This window comes from Aythya marila (assembly GCF_965140915.1).
Source record: "Aythya marila genome assembly, chromosome: 2".
In the NCBI taxonomy this organism is placed as follows: Eukaryota; Metazoa; Chordata; class Aves; order Anseriformes; family Anatidae; genus Aythya; species Aythya marila.
The window spans coordinates 22,815,853-22,834,031 of NC_139043.1; the positions used below are offsets into that span (position 1 = coordinate 22,815,853).

At 37.4% G+C, this 18,179-nt stretch overlaps 1 protein-coding gene across 3 annotated transcripts; it reads left to right on the forward strand.

Moving 5' to 3' along the window:
- Nucleotides 1–245: 245 nt before the first annotated feature.
- On the forward strand, nt 246–17,425 carry DBF4 (DBF4-CDC7 kinase regulatory subunit). Of its 3 annotated transcripts, none has more exons than XM_082755093.1 (12): nt 246–383; nt 2,704–2,882; nt 7,093–7,287; nt 8,337–8,387; nt 8,957–9,026; nt 9,174–9,250; nt 10,690–10,720; nt 10,994–11,039; nt 12,638–12,769; nt 13,412–13,526; nt 14,631–14,755; nt 16,197–17,425. In XM_082755093.1, the coding sequence occupies exons 1-12, from the start codon at nt 350–352 to the stop codon at nt 17,260–17,262; spliced, it is 2,121 nt and encodes a 706-aa protein (XP_082611219.1). In that variant the 5' UTR covers nt 246–349; the 3' UTR covers nt 17,263–17,425. The 3 variants fall into 3 exon arrangements, with proteins under 3 accessions (XP_082611219.1, XP_082611220.1, XP_082611221.1); XM_082755094.1 differs by having other exon boundaries at nt 10,997–11,039; XM_082755095.1 differs by having other exon boundaries at nt 2,707–2,882.
- Nucleotides 17,426–18,179: the final 754 nt, after the last annotated feature.

An 18,179-nucleotide genomic window follows, 5' to 3' on the forward strand; every position in this document is an offset into this window, starting at 1 on the left:
CGCTTTATTTTAAGACCACTTTGAAGACGAGCGAGTGGGGCTGGGACCTCTGAGGGAAGCAAAGCTGCCAGTCACCAACACCCTGAGCCCCTCAGATCCCCCCATACCCGGGCCGCCATTTTCTACCCCCCTCCCACCCTGGGCCCCGCCCCCGCTCCCTTCCCGCTCTCCCCTCACCTCGCGTCACGCGGGGCGACCGTTGGCGGCGCGCGGCCGGCAGCGGGGCCGTGAGGGGACGGGGCCGGACCCCAACGGCTGCCGAGGGGCCCCGGGGCTGGGGCCATACCGGCGGCGCTGCCCCCGCGGTCTCCTCACGGGGCGGCGGAGGAGGATGTGACCCCGCCGCACGATGAAGCCCGGCACCGCCAGAGCAGCGCGGACCCGTAAGTGGCCGGGGGGGGGGCGGCTGGGGAGGGCCGGGGGCGCTCGGCGGGCACCTGAGGCCCGGCCGGGGGAGCCGGTGCTGGGCCGGGACCTCTCGGCCCTGTGAGGCTGGCGGTGAGTGAGCCTCTGGTGGCCTTGGGTGGCCGTGGCCAGCTGGAGGGACGCTCCCGGAATGCATCGCTTTAGCACGCTCGCGCTCACACGCTTAAGTTTTTTTTTCTTTGTTTGTTTGTTCTTTTTCTTTTTTTTTTTTTTTTTTTGCATAATGTTGGGAATTAAGCGCAAAAACAGCCTAGCTGGGGAGGTGAAGGCGCTAGCAGAAGCTAGGCCGCCGCCCTGAAACCAGCTCCACCCGGGCACAGCCTTGCTGGTATCAGGGCCGTGCACGAGAGGGGCCTCGGGCACCTCAGGGCCACAGAGTTAAGATGCAGGCACTTTGCGAGGGAAATTATTAAAACGTCAGTCTTAATTAAAATTGCTAACTAACTCCACGTTTTTGCTTATCCCTAGTAATTTTAATACAAGTTTTCCAATAAAAATTACAATATTCAGTGCGTTAAGTTTTCAGCTCTGCTCTGGGTGTTGCTCGCGTGTGCAGGGTAGAACACCACATCTGATCCCTATGGAATTTCGCTTGCGCTCAGCTCATCTCTGACCCAACATTTCAGCCGTCTTTTTTGTTTAGCTTCTAAATCAGTTGCACTGTCTGGAGTCTCCATGCTTCCTGTTTCTCTTGGTCTCCTGGATTTGCTTTTGGTCTCCCAGATTTTACTAAACTGACTGTTATTACTGCTTCATTTCTGCATGTTCGTAACCATTACTTAGAGAACATAGCAGCACCAGTTGTTGTTCTGCTCCCTCTCTCTGCTGGAGACACTTTCAGGGAGGGAGAGAATGAGTAGCAGAGGGGCTGTTCTCCCTGTGGGCTTTTTGCCTCCAGAAGATGTCTCATCACTTCCTGCAGCAACCCTCTGTCCATTTTGAACTTCTCCAAAGGAGAAGTAATGAGTAGGGCGTTGGGCAGTGAGGAAGAAACCACCATATAAAACCAGTGATAAGCCAGTCTTGGATGATCGCCTCTCCATCACAGGTTGTAAATCGGTTCATATAATGGATGTGTGTAGGACCAGAGAGTGCAATCACTTTCCCCTAATAATATTATTTTAGTTTCCAGCTGTGTTTAGTTGCAGGAATTTCATGAATTACAGTTCACTTTTATGTATTTAGGATCCCTCAGAAAGTATTCCTCTTCTATCTATTTGTGCAGCCTTCCTTCAGAATCACATCTTGGTACTGACAGTGTCCTTTGGCAGCAGGCTGTGCAGGCTTGCCCCGTTGCATAGACTGTCAATTCCTCTTTTCCGTTTTGTATCTGACTACTAGTTTTGTTTTGTGCCCCATAGCTCTTGTACTGGAATAAGCTATTTAACCATTATTTCTATGCTCTTTCTGATTTTGTATATCTGTGCTATATTTTCCCCAATTCACTCTTCTTCAGACTGACAAAGTCTTAATGTACAGTCTTTCCTCATACTTACGCTTTTTCTCCCTAACTTGGTGTTACAATGACCCCCCTTTTTTACCTCTTAGAACTGCATGTGGTATTTAAGTTGTGGGTGATTCATCAGTTAAAACTGGCATAATAAAATTGTCCATTTTATTTTGTTTCTTATCGAGGCTTGGGTGGAAGGCTCTGTGTTGAGCTTCAGGAAAGATCATCAGCACAGTTTAATAGCTGTATGTGGTCTCTTAGTTTTAAAATAAAATTTGCTAAGGCAGAAAGTCAAAGCTAAAATGATTCTGAACTTTAAGCATAGTCTGCCTGCATCTCAGTTGGGTGCTCAAAAATTAGATAAATAGGATCTAGCTCTTGTACTTCTGATGTTTCCGTGACTTTTGACCTAGTCTTGTTCTAATGCATCTATATGAATCTTTTTTCTTTTTTTTTCTCCAGATGAGATAGTGGGAGAGGCCTGTTCTTTTCCTCTAAAATGATGTTCTTGTGATCATCAGTACAAGTAGTATATATACTGTGGTACAGAGATAGAAAATGCTTGCCAAACTGGATGAGAAAATTGGTGGCACTGTATACCAACTGAAATAAAAAAGTCCTTTTTAAGATGTGATTTTAGGGAAAAACTTGTAAGGGCTATACGTGTGTCAAAACAATGTAAATAATAACACGTTTAACATTTATTTTTTTTTTTTTTAAAGTGTCCTGTATTGCGTGGATACTTGCCTTGTCCATTTCTGTAATTTAGGAATTTTTCTTTTTAAAAAGAAATACAATTCTGTTTAAATTCCCTTTTCTTTTGGCAGCAGATGGAATGCAAGCAAAAACAGAAAAGACAAAATCTGCTTTGAAGAATGCGAAAAAAGATGTAGGAAAACCAGAGAAACTGAAATATAAACCACTCACCGGGAAGGTGTTTTACCTCGATATTCCATCAAATGTGATCTCTGAAAAAATAGGGAAGGACCTCAAAGAACTAGGAGGGGTAAGTTCATGTGCAGACCTTTTATGAAGCAAAAAGCATCCTGGATGACTTTTCTTTATTATTGAATTTTAATGTTACATTTAATGTGACAGGATTTTATTTTTTTTAGCGCTTTCCTTAATGTTGAAATGTTTAATATGGACAGCTTATCAACAAGTTGGGCTTTTTGTTGCTAGAAGCTGTTCTGCTAGCTTTAGCAAAAGTTTATTATACAGGTTTGATTTCAGTTGATGATTCATTTGTTTAGAAGTTTATTAAATAAATGTACTTAAAGTTTACTAAAAGTCTAAAGTTTCATTGTCTGAGGTGAAATGTTTCTTTAACTTCTGACTTTTGGCACATGTTTACACGTTATAAATCAAGCTTTTCAGCTGAACCTAAATAGAATAGAGGAAGTGTTTTGCATACGTTTTAAAGAAGTCTTAACATAGTTTTCTTGATGGTCCTGGTGTTCTTTTAGCTTGGTACAAGTTATTTGTTAGGTTTGTCTCTTTAGTTGGATTCCTTGATGGAACTTTGTAAGCATTTGATCAATTTATACGTAAGACAGCATTTTCCAAAGTTTCTAATACATTTTATATTTAGAGGCTACTTAGCCAAAAATGGAGTGGTGAGGTTGGTTTTGCTTATTTTCAAGTAAGTACAAGCAGAGCTTTATAAAAGCTGGGCTGAAATAGCTGTCACCTAAGAGAGAGGAGATATCTACCCTTCTTGGCATTCAGAGCAGGCTGTGGAAAAAGAACTGAAGAAAGCTTTTGTGTGGTTGCTGGGCCCAAAAGCATTTAGAGGGAAACATTGGGATTTGGGAGATTGGCTGGTGGCAGGAACATCAGCTCCCGAGTATCAAGGTTGCAATGTGAGCTGAAAACAAGAGCAGAGTGAGAGGATATTCTAAGGACAGGACCAAAATTGTGTGCGATGAGGTAAGAAGTAGGTGGTGCTTGTGTGTTCTTTTTGTTTTATTTTTTTGTTAAAGGCATTTATTTGCATTCAGATAACAAGGAGTATGTCAAGGACAGCCTGGGACTTTTGTAACAAAAAGATTTGTATAGATAACTGCACTTACATTCTGGGATTTAACCCTAGTGTTTTTGGGTACCCATCCTTCTGCTGTGAGCACAGAGCTGTGAAAGCCACAGCTTTAGGAACAAAACTTTTTTCAGCTCATTCTGGTGACATTCTTACAAGAGTGGCAAGGAGCAAAAGGGGGAAATTTAAACGCTCTGTAATGTCAACTAGCAGTCACTTGCTGAGTTGATCAGCTCTGATGCTGGCATGTTTCACAGCAGAGCCATGGATCGCGGTGTACGGGTGAATTTCCTGAACTGGGGAAACCCTAGGGTAGCAGAGAGACCTGCCACGAGCCCCCAGCTCTGGTGAGAGCAGCTGACCAGGCTTGGCATGCACAGGAACAACTCCCACGCCTAGAAAAAACAACCCTTAAGGAGTGCTAGAGACCAGGAGTGCTGTGAAGAGGACATAGCACATCAGCCAGGGCATGGCAAGGCAGGTTGTGCAGCAGGTTGTGCAGGAGGGTGCCTTTGGAAAGCAGGCTGTTCTCTTCTGGGAACCAAAAGGAGGCACCATTTTACTGAAACAAAATGGTGTCCATCTGTTGCAACTGCTAGGCTGAAGGTAAAAACCAGATGGAAGGACTACAATCTCCCTTTGGGGACACCAATGCACAGACAGAACTGCCCTGAGCCTGAGCTGCATGGAGCCTCCAGCATCTGAAAGTTCCCCTAGGGTGGGAAGTCAGCGGTGGGTGCAAGTGTGCCCATCTGGATGAATTCTTTGAGCAAGTAGCTGTGTTAGAAGAGGAGCTTAACAGGCAGCGCAGCATCCGGGCACTGACGTGAGAGATGGATGTGTGGCATCGTGTGCTGTCACAGGCTGAGCGACAGCCGTGCCCTTCGTCTGTGCAAGGGGGAGGTAAGCTTGCTGCTAACCCTGAGCTGATGGACTCACTGCCAAAGGAAACTGGACCCTTGCCTCCCCTCACAGGAGGCAGAGGAATCTTCCTCTTGCCTCTACGTAACAGATACAGTGCTCTGGGGCTGGAGAATGAAGAGTGTGAGTAACGGGCAACACCCAGGAAAGGCCAGCTGTGCAAAGAACCAGAGCCACCAGAAAAGCAAGTAAGGTGTTAGTAATTGGAGGTTCCTTGCTGAGAGGAACCAAAGAACCTGTTTGGTGTTCAGTCTCTCTAGGGAAGTTTGCTGCTCACTAAGAGCTCAAATTTGTGATACCACAGAGGGGCTGCCAAGATGATCGTTAAAAGGTCTCTTACAACCCAAACCATTCTGATTCCATGATTCTAATTTGTGTTGTGTTAAAATGGCAGTAGTAATGAGTTTAAATGGTAGCAACCTGGTGTTTAGCTGCTGTAACCCCTGCCCTGGCAGTGGTTCATCTGTGGGCTAGTAAGTTTCCACATGACAGAATTTGAGAGGCAACTGGTATTTTACTTTCCCTTGAAAGATGTGAGTTTTTTTTTCCTTTTTTTCTTTGTATACAGTTTAGCTTTTTTTTTTTCTCTTATTCTATAAGCTACAACTTATCTGTGCCTCATCATACCTATGCCAAAGCAGATGAAAGTGCTTCTGGGATGGGAACTTGTGGCAATTAGTCATGGAATACTTTCATAGTTGGGTTTTTGCGTCTTTAGTGTTTGATCTAAATAGGCTTTTCGGTAAATACTTTCCTCACAGAGCTTGTTAATGAACGCTTTTAAATACTCATATTCAAATCACAAATTCTGTAAGCATCTTGTTAAGCATCGTTTTACCTAATTCTCTCTTTTGTATGGAAAACATGCTTTGATTTAAACAAGTACAGGATGTCATAGTAACACACAAGCAATGCAATCACTTAGCCCGCTGTAAAGTTGGATATTCTGAATTAGTTTAATAGAGTCACGGCAATAAAAGTATTAAAATGTCCTTTAACCACGATAGAAAAAGGGACTTGCTTAAATTGTTAGCTCTTCTGAGTGTTGTTTTGCTAATACTTTTTTGAACCTAAAGGAGTGCTGAGCAGTTGTATGAAATTAACAGTTGTAAATCAGCGTGCTGTCTGAAAGCACAGGCAAAAAATTGCAATAATATGATTTCTAGTTACATGCATATCTTTACATTTAGCATTAAACCAGAGCACATTATCTTTTTTGTATTTAGAACAGAATTATAAGAATTCATATGTAAACAAGGTTACAGATCAGAGGTTGAAAATAAAGTTTTTTTTATTATTATTATTATTATTCGGAGGAATATATGCCTACATTTTCAGATTTAGGCCCAGTGCTCTCAAGATCAACAACCTGGTTCTTTGTAGTTTGTGTGGGGTGCACTGAAAAGTCTCCCTGTATATCTCCCTCTCAGTATGTCCCATTTCTGTAAACAGTATGTAGAGCAGAATTAGAAGGCAGAGGCTTGCTGTGTCTGCAATTTGTGCTTCCCACACTGATTATTAGTAGAGAAGATAAAAAGATTTTAAGCTACATAAACTGTCAAGAAATAATTAGCCAAATAAAATTGTTAATTGCACAGTGATAGATAATGAAAGATAGAGCAAAACAGGAGAGAATAAGCATAGAAAAAATACACGTCTTGCTGAGAATGAAAATACTATGAAGCTACTCAAGACTTCTACGTTTCTGAGGAGGGTTATGAATACTGTAGGTGTGCAACATGGTAATTTATCCTGAAATTATCATTCTGTAGGTCCTAAAAGTCATTGAATTATATCTCTTTGCAAACTGTCAATTACATTTGCATATTCATGTCTTTGAATGTAGTTGAACACTCTGCAATTTCTGTTAAATAAAATTATGTAAAATGTTCTTTTCCTTGAATTATTCTGTAATTTCTCAGTACAGTGTTTGAATTCTTCATTTGGGAAGTATTACAGCTAGATAGTTCAAGGATAGGTAATAATTGAAACAAAGCATTTTTTTTATTGAGATTACAAAATCAGAAAATTTAAATTGGAATTTGTGACTTGTAAGGTGCTACTGCAGCTCAATTGTAGTTGTATAAATCTTTAGAAAATATCTTCCTGTTAATTTAGTGGGTTTTTAGCTTACTATTAGCTTTATTTTCTAATTTATTAGATTTATCTGGAAACTTTGTCATTTTTTAATGTATGCAAAGCAAGGAGTTACTGATTTATTATCCTGAAATAATGGCTTGTTTTATTTCTTTATATTTAGAGAGTGGAGAGTTTTCTCAGCAAAGATATCAGCTATCTGGTATCTAATAAAAAGGAGGCAAAATTTGCACCAACTCTCGGTCAGATTTCTCCAGTTCCTACCCCAGAATCTGCATGCAATGGAGGAAATAGTTCACCTCATCCTAGCAACCGAAAAGATCGACGTGATGGAAGTTCATTTAAGACAATAGATACAGTAAGTTTCTTAGTAATAATGCTACAAATCAAGAACAATTCATGAGATACACTTAGATTTTTTTCCCATTTTGTTTCCGGAAGACTGTTACAGTTCCTTGGATGGATACCTTTTTGGCTTTTGCTTTTAAGCAGTTCAAACATAATTTTAAACCACTTGAGGCAATCTTGTTAAGCTTTAAACTAAACTCAAGCTAATTAAGCAAATTTTCAGAGATTGAAATTGAAAACAGTTGTCTTTTCTGCAAACAACACTAAAATCTGTTCAAATATATTATGACTGAATTATAATTAAACATTGCCATCGTTATGTTTAACAACTGAATCAGTATGTCCAGGCTTGTGATGATATCTAATTTTTCTTTTTTTTTTTTTTTTTTTTTTTTTTTTTTTTTTTTAGCAATGTAGCCTATTAATGTTTGCTGAGATATTGCTGTTTCAAATATCTGCAGAAGTAGTCTTTGATAGAGTTCAAGGATATAATTAAAATTGAACATTGTGAATTGTCAGGGTTTTTTGAGTTATTTCTTAGAGAATCGTGTTAATTGCAACAGTATCTGACTTTCTGCTGCTTTACATGAAGCTTGTTATGCGGGCAAGTCTCGCATCCTTTCGAAGTACTGTACTGTATCCATAGTCTTGTTTAGAAAAATGACTGGGGGGCAATCTATGGGCTGGTCTTCGCTGCACTAGGTGGATGTAGTCACCTCATCTTCCTAACACAGTATGTAGTACATCTTCTTTTGTACTGGTGGTAAAAGAGATAGGGAGAAGACTGAGGCTATGATTACATTCATGGCTTTAGCTAAATTTGGCACAACTCCAGCTGATGATACCTCATTTTCTGTCCTTCCCCCACCACACACCTGCTTGTATCAACCCCAACCTTGTAAGAAAAATGCAAATTCATGAAAAATAGCTGTACAGTAAACAAGAGAAGATTACTATAGTTACATTTTTGTTAAGGAATATGTATTTTAACTTGCCTTACCTTTTTGATTTTTGAAATGAATTCTAACTTGCTACAAATGTATTTCTGTTGTAATATAGGTACGTATGAGCAGAGGAAAATCCTTAGTTGAAAAAGCAATTAGAGAGCAGGTAAGTGGAGTAATTCTCAAGTCTGTATTCAATAAATGTTGGTCTTGCTGTTCTGGAAAACAAGCACTAGTAAGAGTGATAGTCCTGTAAGACAGAGATCTCTCATGGAATGTTCAAGCAGAAGTCAAGGGTCAAGGCATTGTTCTCAGCAAAATAGTCAAGTTGTGTTTTCTGGATGCTTCCTGAAGAATTTAAAGCCTACAGAATCTTATGACTAGTATAAGTTACCAAGATAGCTAACATAGCTCGCATTTTTTAAGGAGTGCTAGTGAAATTGAAGTAAATATACAATTTCATGTTCAAATCCTAGCTATTTAAAAATATGACGGTAGAGAACGCTCTTGGCTTTGTGAAAGGTTAAGTATAATCCTTTAATGGTGAAGTGCAGTGATGTGGAGATGGAAAAGTCAGTTTAGGAAAGTGCTCTTTTTGCAAGAAGCAAATAAAGTGTCTAAAATTTGATCTCAGCTTTATTATGACAGTTCATATTACAAGTTGTATATTTATTACAGTTATTGTATATATTCTACTGTGTATAGCTTAAAATTATTAATGTTTTTTGTCTGTAGGAATTAATTCCCTCTGGTAGTATATTGTCCAATGCTTTGAGTTGGGGAGTGAAGATCCTTCATATTGATGGTAAATATTTTTGTTTGATAAAACCTAACTTGAACTTACAACATTGACTTGGCTAATCCTTTTGTTGAATTCAAAATATTACAAATGACAAATAACTTAAAATATACAAAAACAAACTCAGCTAAATATTCTCCCTCTTTTTGCCAGATGTTAAGCATTACATTGAACAAAAGAAGAAAGAGCTCTACCTAATTAAAAGCACAGGCAGTTCTTTGAAAGATGTGGTAAGTGAGTTTTTGCTATTTGTGAAAGTTTATTCGATTAAATGAAAAAACACAAGCATATTAAAATCTGTAAGCATCGCGGTATGTAGTATTTATTTTAACGAAGTCTTGCTCATGCTGTACATTTCAGCATTCAAAAATAAATTCCATAATAGCATTACATAGTGTGTAGATGTTTGTTCTTGAGATAGTTATCTAAGAAACAAAAATACTGAAAAACTTGAGATTTCTCTTCTCCCCGCTTTAGAAATAGTAAAAAAAAAAAAATGAACCTTGGTTTTATTCTAACATAGGTTGTGGTTACATTGCCTTGTATAATTTTCACTGTGAAACAGTGATTAGAACTTCACTTTTGATTTTGATTTTTTTTCCCTTTCCTTTGGATTGATTTGTTTTGAAAAATCACAGTTGTGTTTTCCTGAAGGAGCTGTCTCTAGGCAATCTGTCAGTTGCTCAACTGCTGTTTTTCCTTCCTAGTCTTTTGAAGAACTAGTATAAACCATCTTCAAGCTATTCTGCCAATATTCTGCCATTGGCATGTGAAAATCCTGATTTCTCCAACCTGTAGCGTATAATATGCTTAGACATTGAAACTGTTTTAGCTGTTTGCAATCCATCTGCAGTTGCTTTGTAATTTAAATTACGCATGTGAAGTTGTACAATTATCTGTTCCAGGCAGGGGTCTGTAATAAAAAAAAAATGGAAATGTGCTACGTGCATTCCAAAACAACATAACACATATTAGCTAATTATTGAGGCCACGTGAAATCCTCGACTAAATCATTTGTCTTGGTTTTCATAGATAGTGCAGTGATATTTGTATGTTTTTGCAAGTAGTACAAAATAAATTGTGTACCTTTGCCAGAATCAATTATGGTTAGAAGCTGATGCTTGAATTTAGACATCAATCTTTTCTGAAAGCAAAATACTCTAATTTTAGTCTTCATTACTAATAAAATTATCTGTTTTTAATCCATTTAAATAAGGATTATTTTGTTTGGAGAATGTTACTATCTACAGCTTTGGTAACTTTTTACAGATTGTAGTTAATTAGCATTTGTAAACTATGGAAAAACCTTATCCACATTTAAGAATTTGTTTTCAATTATGGTAAGTATTTTGGGGGAGGAAAGAGTAAATTTCCCTGAGTGGGGTCTTTTTTGTGCCTTTTACTTTGTTTTAGAAAAATGTTCTCTGAATGAGAACATTCATTTTTGCAGTGTAGAGTTAAATATTTCTTTAGGAAATACGACTATTTCCAAAGTCCTAATCAGACTGATCTCTGCAGAATTTATCACCCATGTGTATCACAGGTCATGATTAACATAGGAAGACCCTCATAAGTTAACAATAAACTACAGCTAGATTTTGAGATAAGATACAAAATAAGTTTCACAGGAATTTTATACTTCCTTTCTCCTTTTTTTTTTTTCCAATAGGCAAAACAAGTTACTACCCAAAAGTCAAGAAGTAAGTATTTTGGTATATGTAGAGGTTTTCATGGAACTGCTGAATGCTTAAAAATGTAGTAGTTATTATCAGATAAGTGTAAAGTTGTTTTCTAACTTGTAGCTCTAAAAAAAGCTTGCAGAAAAACTTCTTAAAATTCAGGAGTTTGTCAAAATATGTACATAATAAGTTCTAAAATAAATAATGCCTTCTTATCAGTTCAGGTAATATTCTGAGTAATATTCTGAATGAAGAAAACTATTTATCTTCATTTCCTTCCCCCTCCTCCCTGAGCAGGTAGACTGAAAAATCCATTTGTGAAGGTGGAGGATAGGAGTTGGTAAGTCTTCTGTGTTCTTTCAATAACACGATTCTCAAACTGAGTAATTCAGAAACCCTTAGGAAGTATGTCTTAAGGAAGCGGCCTTCAGATTTCAGCATTCTTGGACTTGCTGACTTTAAATGCCAGACATAATGTCTTACAATAAGACAAACTTTTCATCTCTGCATGCTCTGTGAATCTGTGTTTAGCCACTGAATGAGATAAGAGATAGTAGGGAATGTTTGCAATAGGTAATGGCTGTGGAAAGTTAATGTGTAGCTTCAGCTTGTAGATCACGAGAGTGGGTTCTTCTGGTTTATTTTCTGCCAAGGGTCAGATGAACGAAAAGGAAGGAGCCTGGAAACTTCGACCCTCAACATTTTATCTTACTTTTTTTAGATCCAAATTATGTAGCCTAAAAGGCTAATAAAACTTTCAATATTAAATTCCAATCCTGCAATCTCAACTCCATAAAATTCATCTTGAGAGACTGTAAAGAAAGTTGTTATACTTAAAACCATTCCTTGAAATTAGGCTGAATTTCCTGTTCAATGATTTATTTAAAAAACAAACAAACCCCAGTTAATCTAATTTCAATATCTGTAGTGGTATGAGGTCTTGTACTTTCAGACTTTTAAATTTTCATGTCTTTCTGGTCCTGTAATTGATCAGACCTGGTGGTTTAACTTCTCAGTAAGGAAAGAGGTTGTCAGAAGTTGAGAGAAGAATGAAATATAACAAAGTGCAGTTCTGCAAAGTATGTTTTGTATCTTTGCATTCTTAACTGACTTCTGCTTTATGTTTACAAGCTCTGGATTTTTTGACACTTTCCTGAATTGGGGGTGGGGATATGGGGTGTGGATTCTAAGCCTAGTCTTAAATTATAATCTGTTAAGAGGTTAAGAATAGGTACGAGAGAAATGAGGATAGTTTGGGAGAGTTGGACAAAACACAAAACACATTTTCAAGTACAGAGAAATTTATATAAAAATGTGTGAGTTTCAATTCCATTATGAACCCTCTAACTTGTAGTAAAACCTCAAACACTTCTAAATGTTTATGCAACATAATGTTATTAAATGTTTGTGCTTTTTAGATGGTTATGCAACATAAATAATAGTTCAGAAGTTGAAGATACTGAGCTGTCTTTATTTCATTTTCTGGATTAGCTGAGTTTCCTTCTGCTTGGGTAGTTTATGGAAGTAACATGGGGGGAAGGGGGGAATTACACCTAACTTGAACGTCAGCACTGCAGCTAAATAATTCGGTTTGTTTAAATGTTTTTATTCTACTCAGAGTGCTAGTGTATACTTACTAGTTCTGGTATGTTCCTAAGTGTGATTCTATTCAAATTCTGCTGTGCAAATCTCCACAGTCCATAGACATAACAGCCATACTGGTGGAATGGGCAAGACAGTTACAGAAACTTGACTGTTTTGAAAAAGTATCAGGATTGGAAGGAATTACTTACTCTAGGGTATTCACCTGATGTACGTTTTGCATACATCATATTTGAAAGAGAAACGCTTTTTCAAAGATGTTTAATCTTTCTGTAGTTTGTAATATAAACTGATGTTTTTTGATGGTTCTAACGCATCTGTTTTGTCTCAATACAGCCTCTACCGCCCATTTTATCTGCAGTTACCTACTTTTCCAGTTCTGAACTACTGTGTTCCAAAACCTTATAGTCCATTTGAGGTGGATAAGAAGCTGCCTTCTGGTCAAAAACAAACTCAATCTAAACAAAGGTTTGTTAAGAATTCATTATTGATAGAGAGGGAGATTGTTTTAAAATAATTTTTTTCTAAAATAATTCTTCTGCTTCTTACTTTTGTGATATTTAATACTAATATCCACATCTTGACTGTTGTATTTGCTGCACTGTAACTTTTGCTGTCTGTCTGTCTTTCTGTACCCTCTTTATCCTGTCTTTAGTCCTTTTTTTGGACATACAGATGCATACGTCCAAAAATGCAGCGTTCTCCTATCATTGTGGGTCAGCATAAGATAATTTTTTCCTTTCTGCCACTGGTTTCTTCTTTGTCCTCATCTTGGATGCCATCCAGTAAGTATTTTCCAGGAAGTGAATTTCTTAGGACTTCCTTTGATATCTGTCAGTAACAAGCTAAAAAGTAGGCACTCAATTTTTTAAAAAAAATGTGATATTCAGTTATAGTACAGAATTGTTGCTAAAGAGTGCACCTGCTTTATTCTTCTCTTCTCTGTTTTTCTGAAGCATTTGCTAACGTGATGTAAATAGTTTGAAGGGAAATAAAGTTTTTTTTTTTTTTTTTTTAAATTAGGTGAATGAGAATGAACATTAGTTTAAGAGAAAAGTATAGAATTCAGCTCGTATTTGAGACTCATTAATATATCTTTTCTGTTAACAGAAACAAAATAAATAGTGACAAGGACTGTGGAACTCCTGTTCAGCTCCCTCAGAAGGACAAAAAAAGGAAAGGATATTGTGAATGTTGCGGAAAGAAGTATGAAGATCTGCAAACTGTATGTGAAACAAGTATACGCTTTCAAACATTCTTAAAACAGATGTTTGATAGTTCCCACTTGCTAGTTTAATGTATGTTTTTATCTTAAAAGATGTGTTCAGTACATCTTCTAAAAAGCAGCAAGTAGTTTTTTTTCTTCTTTGCAAGTTTCATTTCTTCATTACTGCCTCTAGGTAGCTGAAGGCTCTAATTGTTCCTGTCTGAGACATGCTGGCAATAAGAGCACCCACTTAATGGATGAAGGGAGTGTGGTGGATGCTGTTTTTCTGGATTTTAGGAAGGCTTTTGATGTTGTTCCTCAAAATATCCTTGGGGATCCTATGGAGCCTCTCCTGTATGGGAGACTGCATCTGCCTGGCAGCTGGCTGCTGGTTGTCAGCAAGAGCCAACAGTGTGCCCTGGCAGCCCAGAGGGTGTTACTGTAGCCTGGGTGCTCTAAACACAACATAGCCAGCCACTTAAAAGAGGTGAAGATCCCACTGTATTTAGTGTTGGCATAGAATATTGTTGACAATTCTGGGCTCCACAATTTAAGAGGGATATTAAAATACATGAAAGCATCTAGAGAAGGGCAAGACAGCTGGTAAAAGGAAGGCATGCCCTGTCGCTGAGGACACTGGGTTCCTCAAGCTTGGAGAAAAGGAGGTTTAGGGGTAACCTCACTGCTCTCTACAGCTTCCTGAGGAGGGGAAGCAGAGAGGGAGGTGCCAGTCTCTTTTCCCTGGCATCTAGTGACAAAATGGGTGGGAATGGCTCAAAGCTGCATCAGGGGAGGTTCAAACTAGACATTAGGAAAAACTTCTTTACTGAAAGGGTAATTAGACAATGGAACAGACTTCCCAGAAAGGTGGTTGATGCCTCATGGCTGTCCGTGTTGAAGAGATATTTGGATAATGCTCTTAATGATATAACGTTGGGTTAGCCCCAAAGTAGTCTGATGGTTGGACTCAATGATCTTTATAGTATAGGTCCCTTCAAAATGGAACTACTCTGTTCTAGTGATAATCAATCATCAATATTTATTTATTTCTCCTTATCATAGTGTTGCTTTGTATGTGCATATCATTAGTATATTTGTTTCATGATTTTTCCTTAATTCCAGCATCTTGAAAGTGAACAGCACCGCAATTTTGCACTAAGCACACAGTACCAAGTTGTTGATGATATAATCTCCAAGTTTGTTTATGAGTTTGTTGAATACAAAGATGACACAAAGAAAGTTAAAAGGTAAGCTGTATGTCTTAAATTTTAAATTAAGAAATTGAACATAAAGGTACTTTATAAAATTAGTATAAAAAAAATGGTATAAAATTCTGAATCTAGTATGGAAAAAAACATGTTTCAGTCTGATACACATCACTTACATTTGCAATGCAGTAGGTACCTGGCAAATCAGTTCTTTAAAGCAGAAATTAGAGGGGGAAAAAAATTAAAGTACAAATGGTATCACGGGAATATGAGGTTAGAATGACATGCTGAAAGTTGTCCCATCTATCCTTAACCTTCAAAAAAGCAAGATATCAAGTATTCTAAAAATACACCTGACAGGACAGCAATGTCTGGACATCTTGCTCTAAAAACTTTCTGATGCTCTTAGTAACCCGAAGATCAGCAAATTATAACCTCCTCAGTCAGGCTGTTCTCCTTACCAGTGGAAGGATTTTTTGTAGTCTAGTCAAGATGTTCCTATCTATAATCTAAGGCTCTTAGCTTCTGTTGTGCTGGACAACAGAAAGTGGATTTTCCTCTCGTCACTGTAACTGTTATTACATATATTAATGCTTGAAAATGAACCATCTTTGTACTTCCTTTGCTCTATATAAAAGTGACCTTTATTTCTATAGAAATTAGAACGTATTAGACCATATGTTCTGTAACTCATTAAATGTTTTTATTAGTTGTATTTATTTACCATGTAGCTAAAAATGTAAAACTTAATAAGATCATCTACATATTGGTATTTAAAAAACAAAAAAGGCAACTAGAAGCAGGTGTGCATGCCTGCCCACCCACACCTACACCCTCAAATTTTTTCCTCAAATGTTTAAGTGGGAGAGAAAGTATGGACTGTAAACAGCAGTATCCTTGTTACTTGAAGCAGTGACTCAAATCAAGATTTGTTTTGTAAATGAGTCAGAGATAAGGAAATAACTTTCTTATTACTTCAAAAAGAATTGAAGAAATAAAGTGAAATCAAAAGAAATGTACATAGTCAAACTCATAGCCTAATGAAAGCAAGCCCTTTTTCCTTTTGTGATTTGAAAACATTCAGGGTGTTTAGGTTTGAATTATTAGGGAAAAGCATAAGTAATTATACTAAGCTTGTGTGTATCTATCACAGAATACTTACAAATATGTATAGTCGTTATGTTATGTTAATCAACTTTTGGTCTTAGTAGCATCACGACTAATATTTACTGAAATACTAGACCACTTTGTAATTTTAAAATGATTTCGTAAGATGTAGAAATCAATAGGAAAATGTCAAATTCAAATACAAAGCACTTTGGTCCTGTAGAAATAGTGTTGCTACCATAACTTGCTTTTAGATTAAACAAAAATTATGTAAGTTTGGTTCCTTGTCTTGAGCTGTTTACGTATTGAATTATGTTTCTCACATTTCTGTCAATGATTTGATTGTTAATCATTGTAAACAATTTATTTGTAGGACAAAATGTAGTACAGGATATTTTTCTCCTATTGTTGGAAAGATAACCAGACCAGATGAGCTGAAAGAACGACTAAAAAAGCAACGCATTTCATTGAAAAGTTACTCATGGAAAGATACTACAATACGGGCACTCAAACTGGATTGCCAACCTACAGAAATACAACCAAATTCTGTGCCAATGCCTACCCCAGTTGCTGGATCTCTTTGTTCAATTCTTTATTGTCATCTGTCACAACCTTCAGAAGTAAAAAGTAGATTCAGAAATAACAATGAAAATATTAAAACTGATTGCTCCTGTGTCACAAACTTAAGAGACACTGTTACATCATCAAATTTCATACAGCTACTTCCTCAGAAAGGTGACAAATCCTACATGGAGAACTTGTCTCAAACTTTTGAGCCATTTAGTAAAGAAATGTTTGAGCCAGAAGTAAATAAAAGGAATTTACAGTGTTTTCAGGAAGACGTGTGTACTGTGTGTTCTCATACTCAAGTTACAGATTTTGGTGAAAAAGACAGAAACTTTCCACAGACAAAACGAAAATTGAATAATACGGTAGTCCTACCAGCAAAGTGTTTGAAAAAAACAGATGCCAATCCTGCATTTGTCAAGAAACATCGTGATTTATGTGATAATCATCAACAGATGCAGCACAACGTCGTTCTGGAGGCTGAGGTATCTGAGACTGCGATAGACAAAGAACTTAATGAATTGGCTGCCAGCGCTGCAGACAGTTCACCATCTGGAAAGCTGCACAGAAAAGTAAAGCTTTACTTAGGAAGAAATAAAAGAGAAAACCGGAAACAGAATATGGAGTTATGTGTAAAGTACACAGATGGATTGTGTGTTCCTGAAGAGAAGAAGAGCGCTTGTAGCTCACCAGTGCAAGCCCTACTGGAACTATTTCAGACAAGTGAAATAAACTCTGAATTTGGAGGTTTTTCAGTTTACACTGACAACAGGGATTCAACTGGCATAAAAGATATATGGGAAGGGCAGAACACAAACGTTGTTTGTTCATTATTCTCCTCTTCGTCCTCATCCCCATTTGTTGGATTTTAATGCTGCTTTATTTAATATAATGATTTTCAAATAAATTGCAAATTTAAGATTTTATCCATAGGAAATTTGTTGTGCTATATATTATGTACAGATGTTTTCATTTTTTTTAATGCAAAAACTTCTGTATGTGTAAATATGAATAAAACTAAAGAAAGGTCTTTTCTTAAAAGGTACTTGCTGCTTTATTACTACAGCTAGTAAAGGGTTCTGAGCACTGAATTTATGATTAAATTAATTGCTATGCAAAACCAATAAGTATGTTAGCTTTTTGGATAGTGGAATTTTCTAAAGTCATTGAATAAGCACACTTACATGATACATTCTAAATATTCACATTACTTACAGTAGAACATCCATTTATAAGTAAGGTCTATCATTTATGGACCACGATGATCTGTGGAGATTTGGTTGCTTGCCCTCCTGTTCTTTCTGCTGTTACTTTACTGGAGAAAGCCAAGAAAAAAAAAGTCACCTGCTTTCCTAATAGTTCTGCTGAAGTTGTCTTAAGGAGTTTATGTAATTGCAAAGAAATAGGATTAGGAAAGCATGTATTGTATTCTTTAGCTACTCTGCCATAATTTATTTTTAAACTAAATAAACTAAAACTACACATATTGTATATTTCAGGCAGTGGAAAGCAGTAGACGTGTGGCTTAATTTTTCTTTTTTAAAAACAACAGAAGCATCAAAAAGCAGCAGTAAAAACATCCAATAGCTTTCTGATTGTTTCTGATTGTTTTGGGCCCTTGGTTTGACTTTTCTTTCAGAATAGCCAGCCTGCCTGACTAGCCTACTAGAAAGCAGAGGGAAAGACATAAGTGAAAACTGGGGAAACTTTTTTAATACTTTGAATCTTTACCAGAGCTGATCTCTCAGGATTTCCAGATCAGTGCAAGGCATGAATATTGAATTACAGT

Coding starts and splice junctions, on each gene's coding strand:
- DBF4 (XM_082755093.1), top strand. CDS start 350: ATGAAGCCCGGCACCGCCAGAGCAGCGCGGACCC. Junction 2,883..7,092: donor ACCTCAAAGAACTAGGAGGG/GTAAGTTCATGT, acceptor CTTTATATTTAG/AGAGTGGAGAGTTTTCTCAG. Junction 8,388..8,956: donor AAAAAGCAATTAGAGAGCAG/GTAAGTGGAGTA, acceptor TTTTGTCTGTAG/GAATTAATTCCCTCTGGTAG.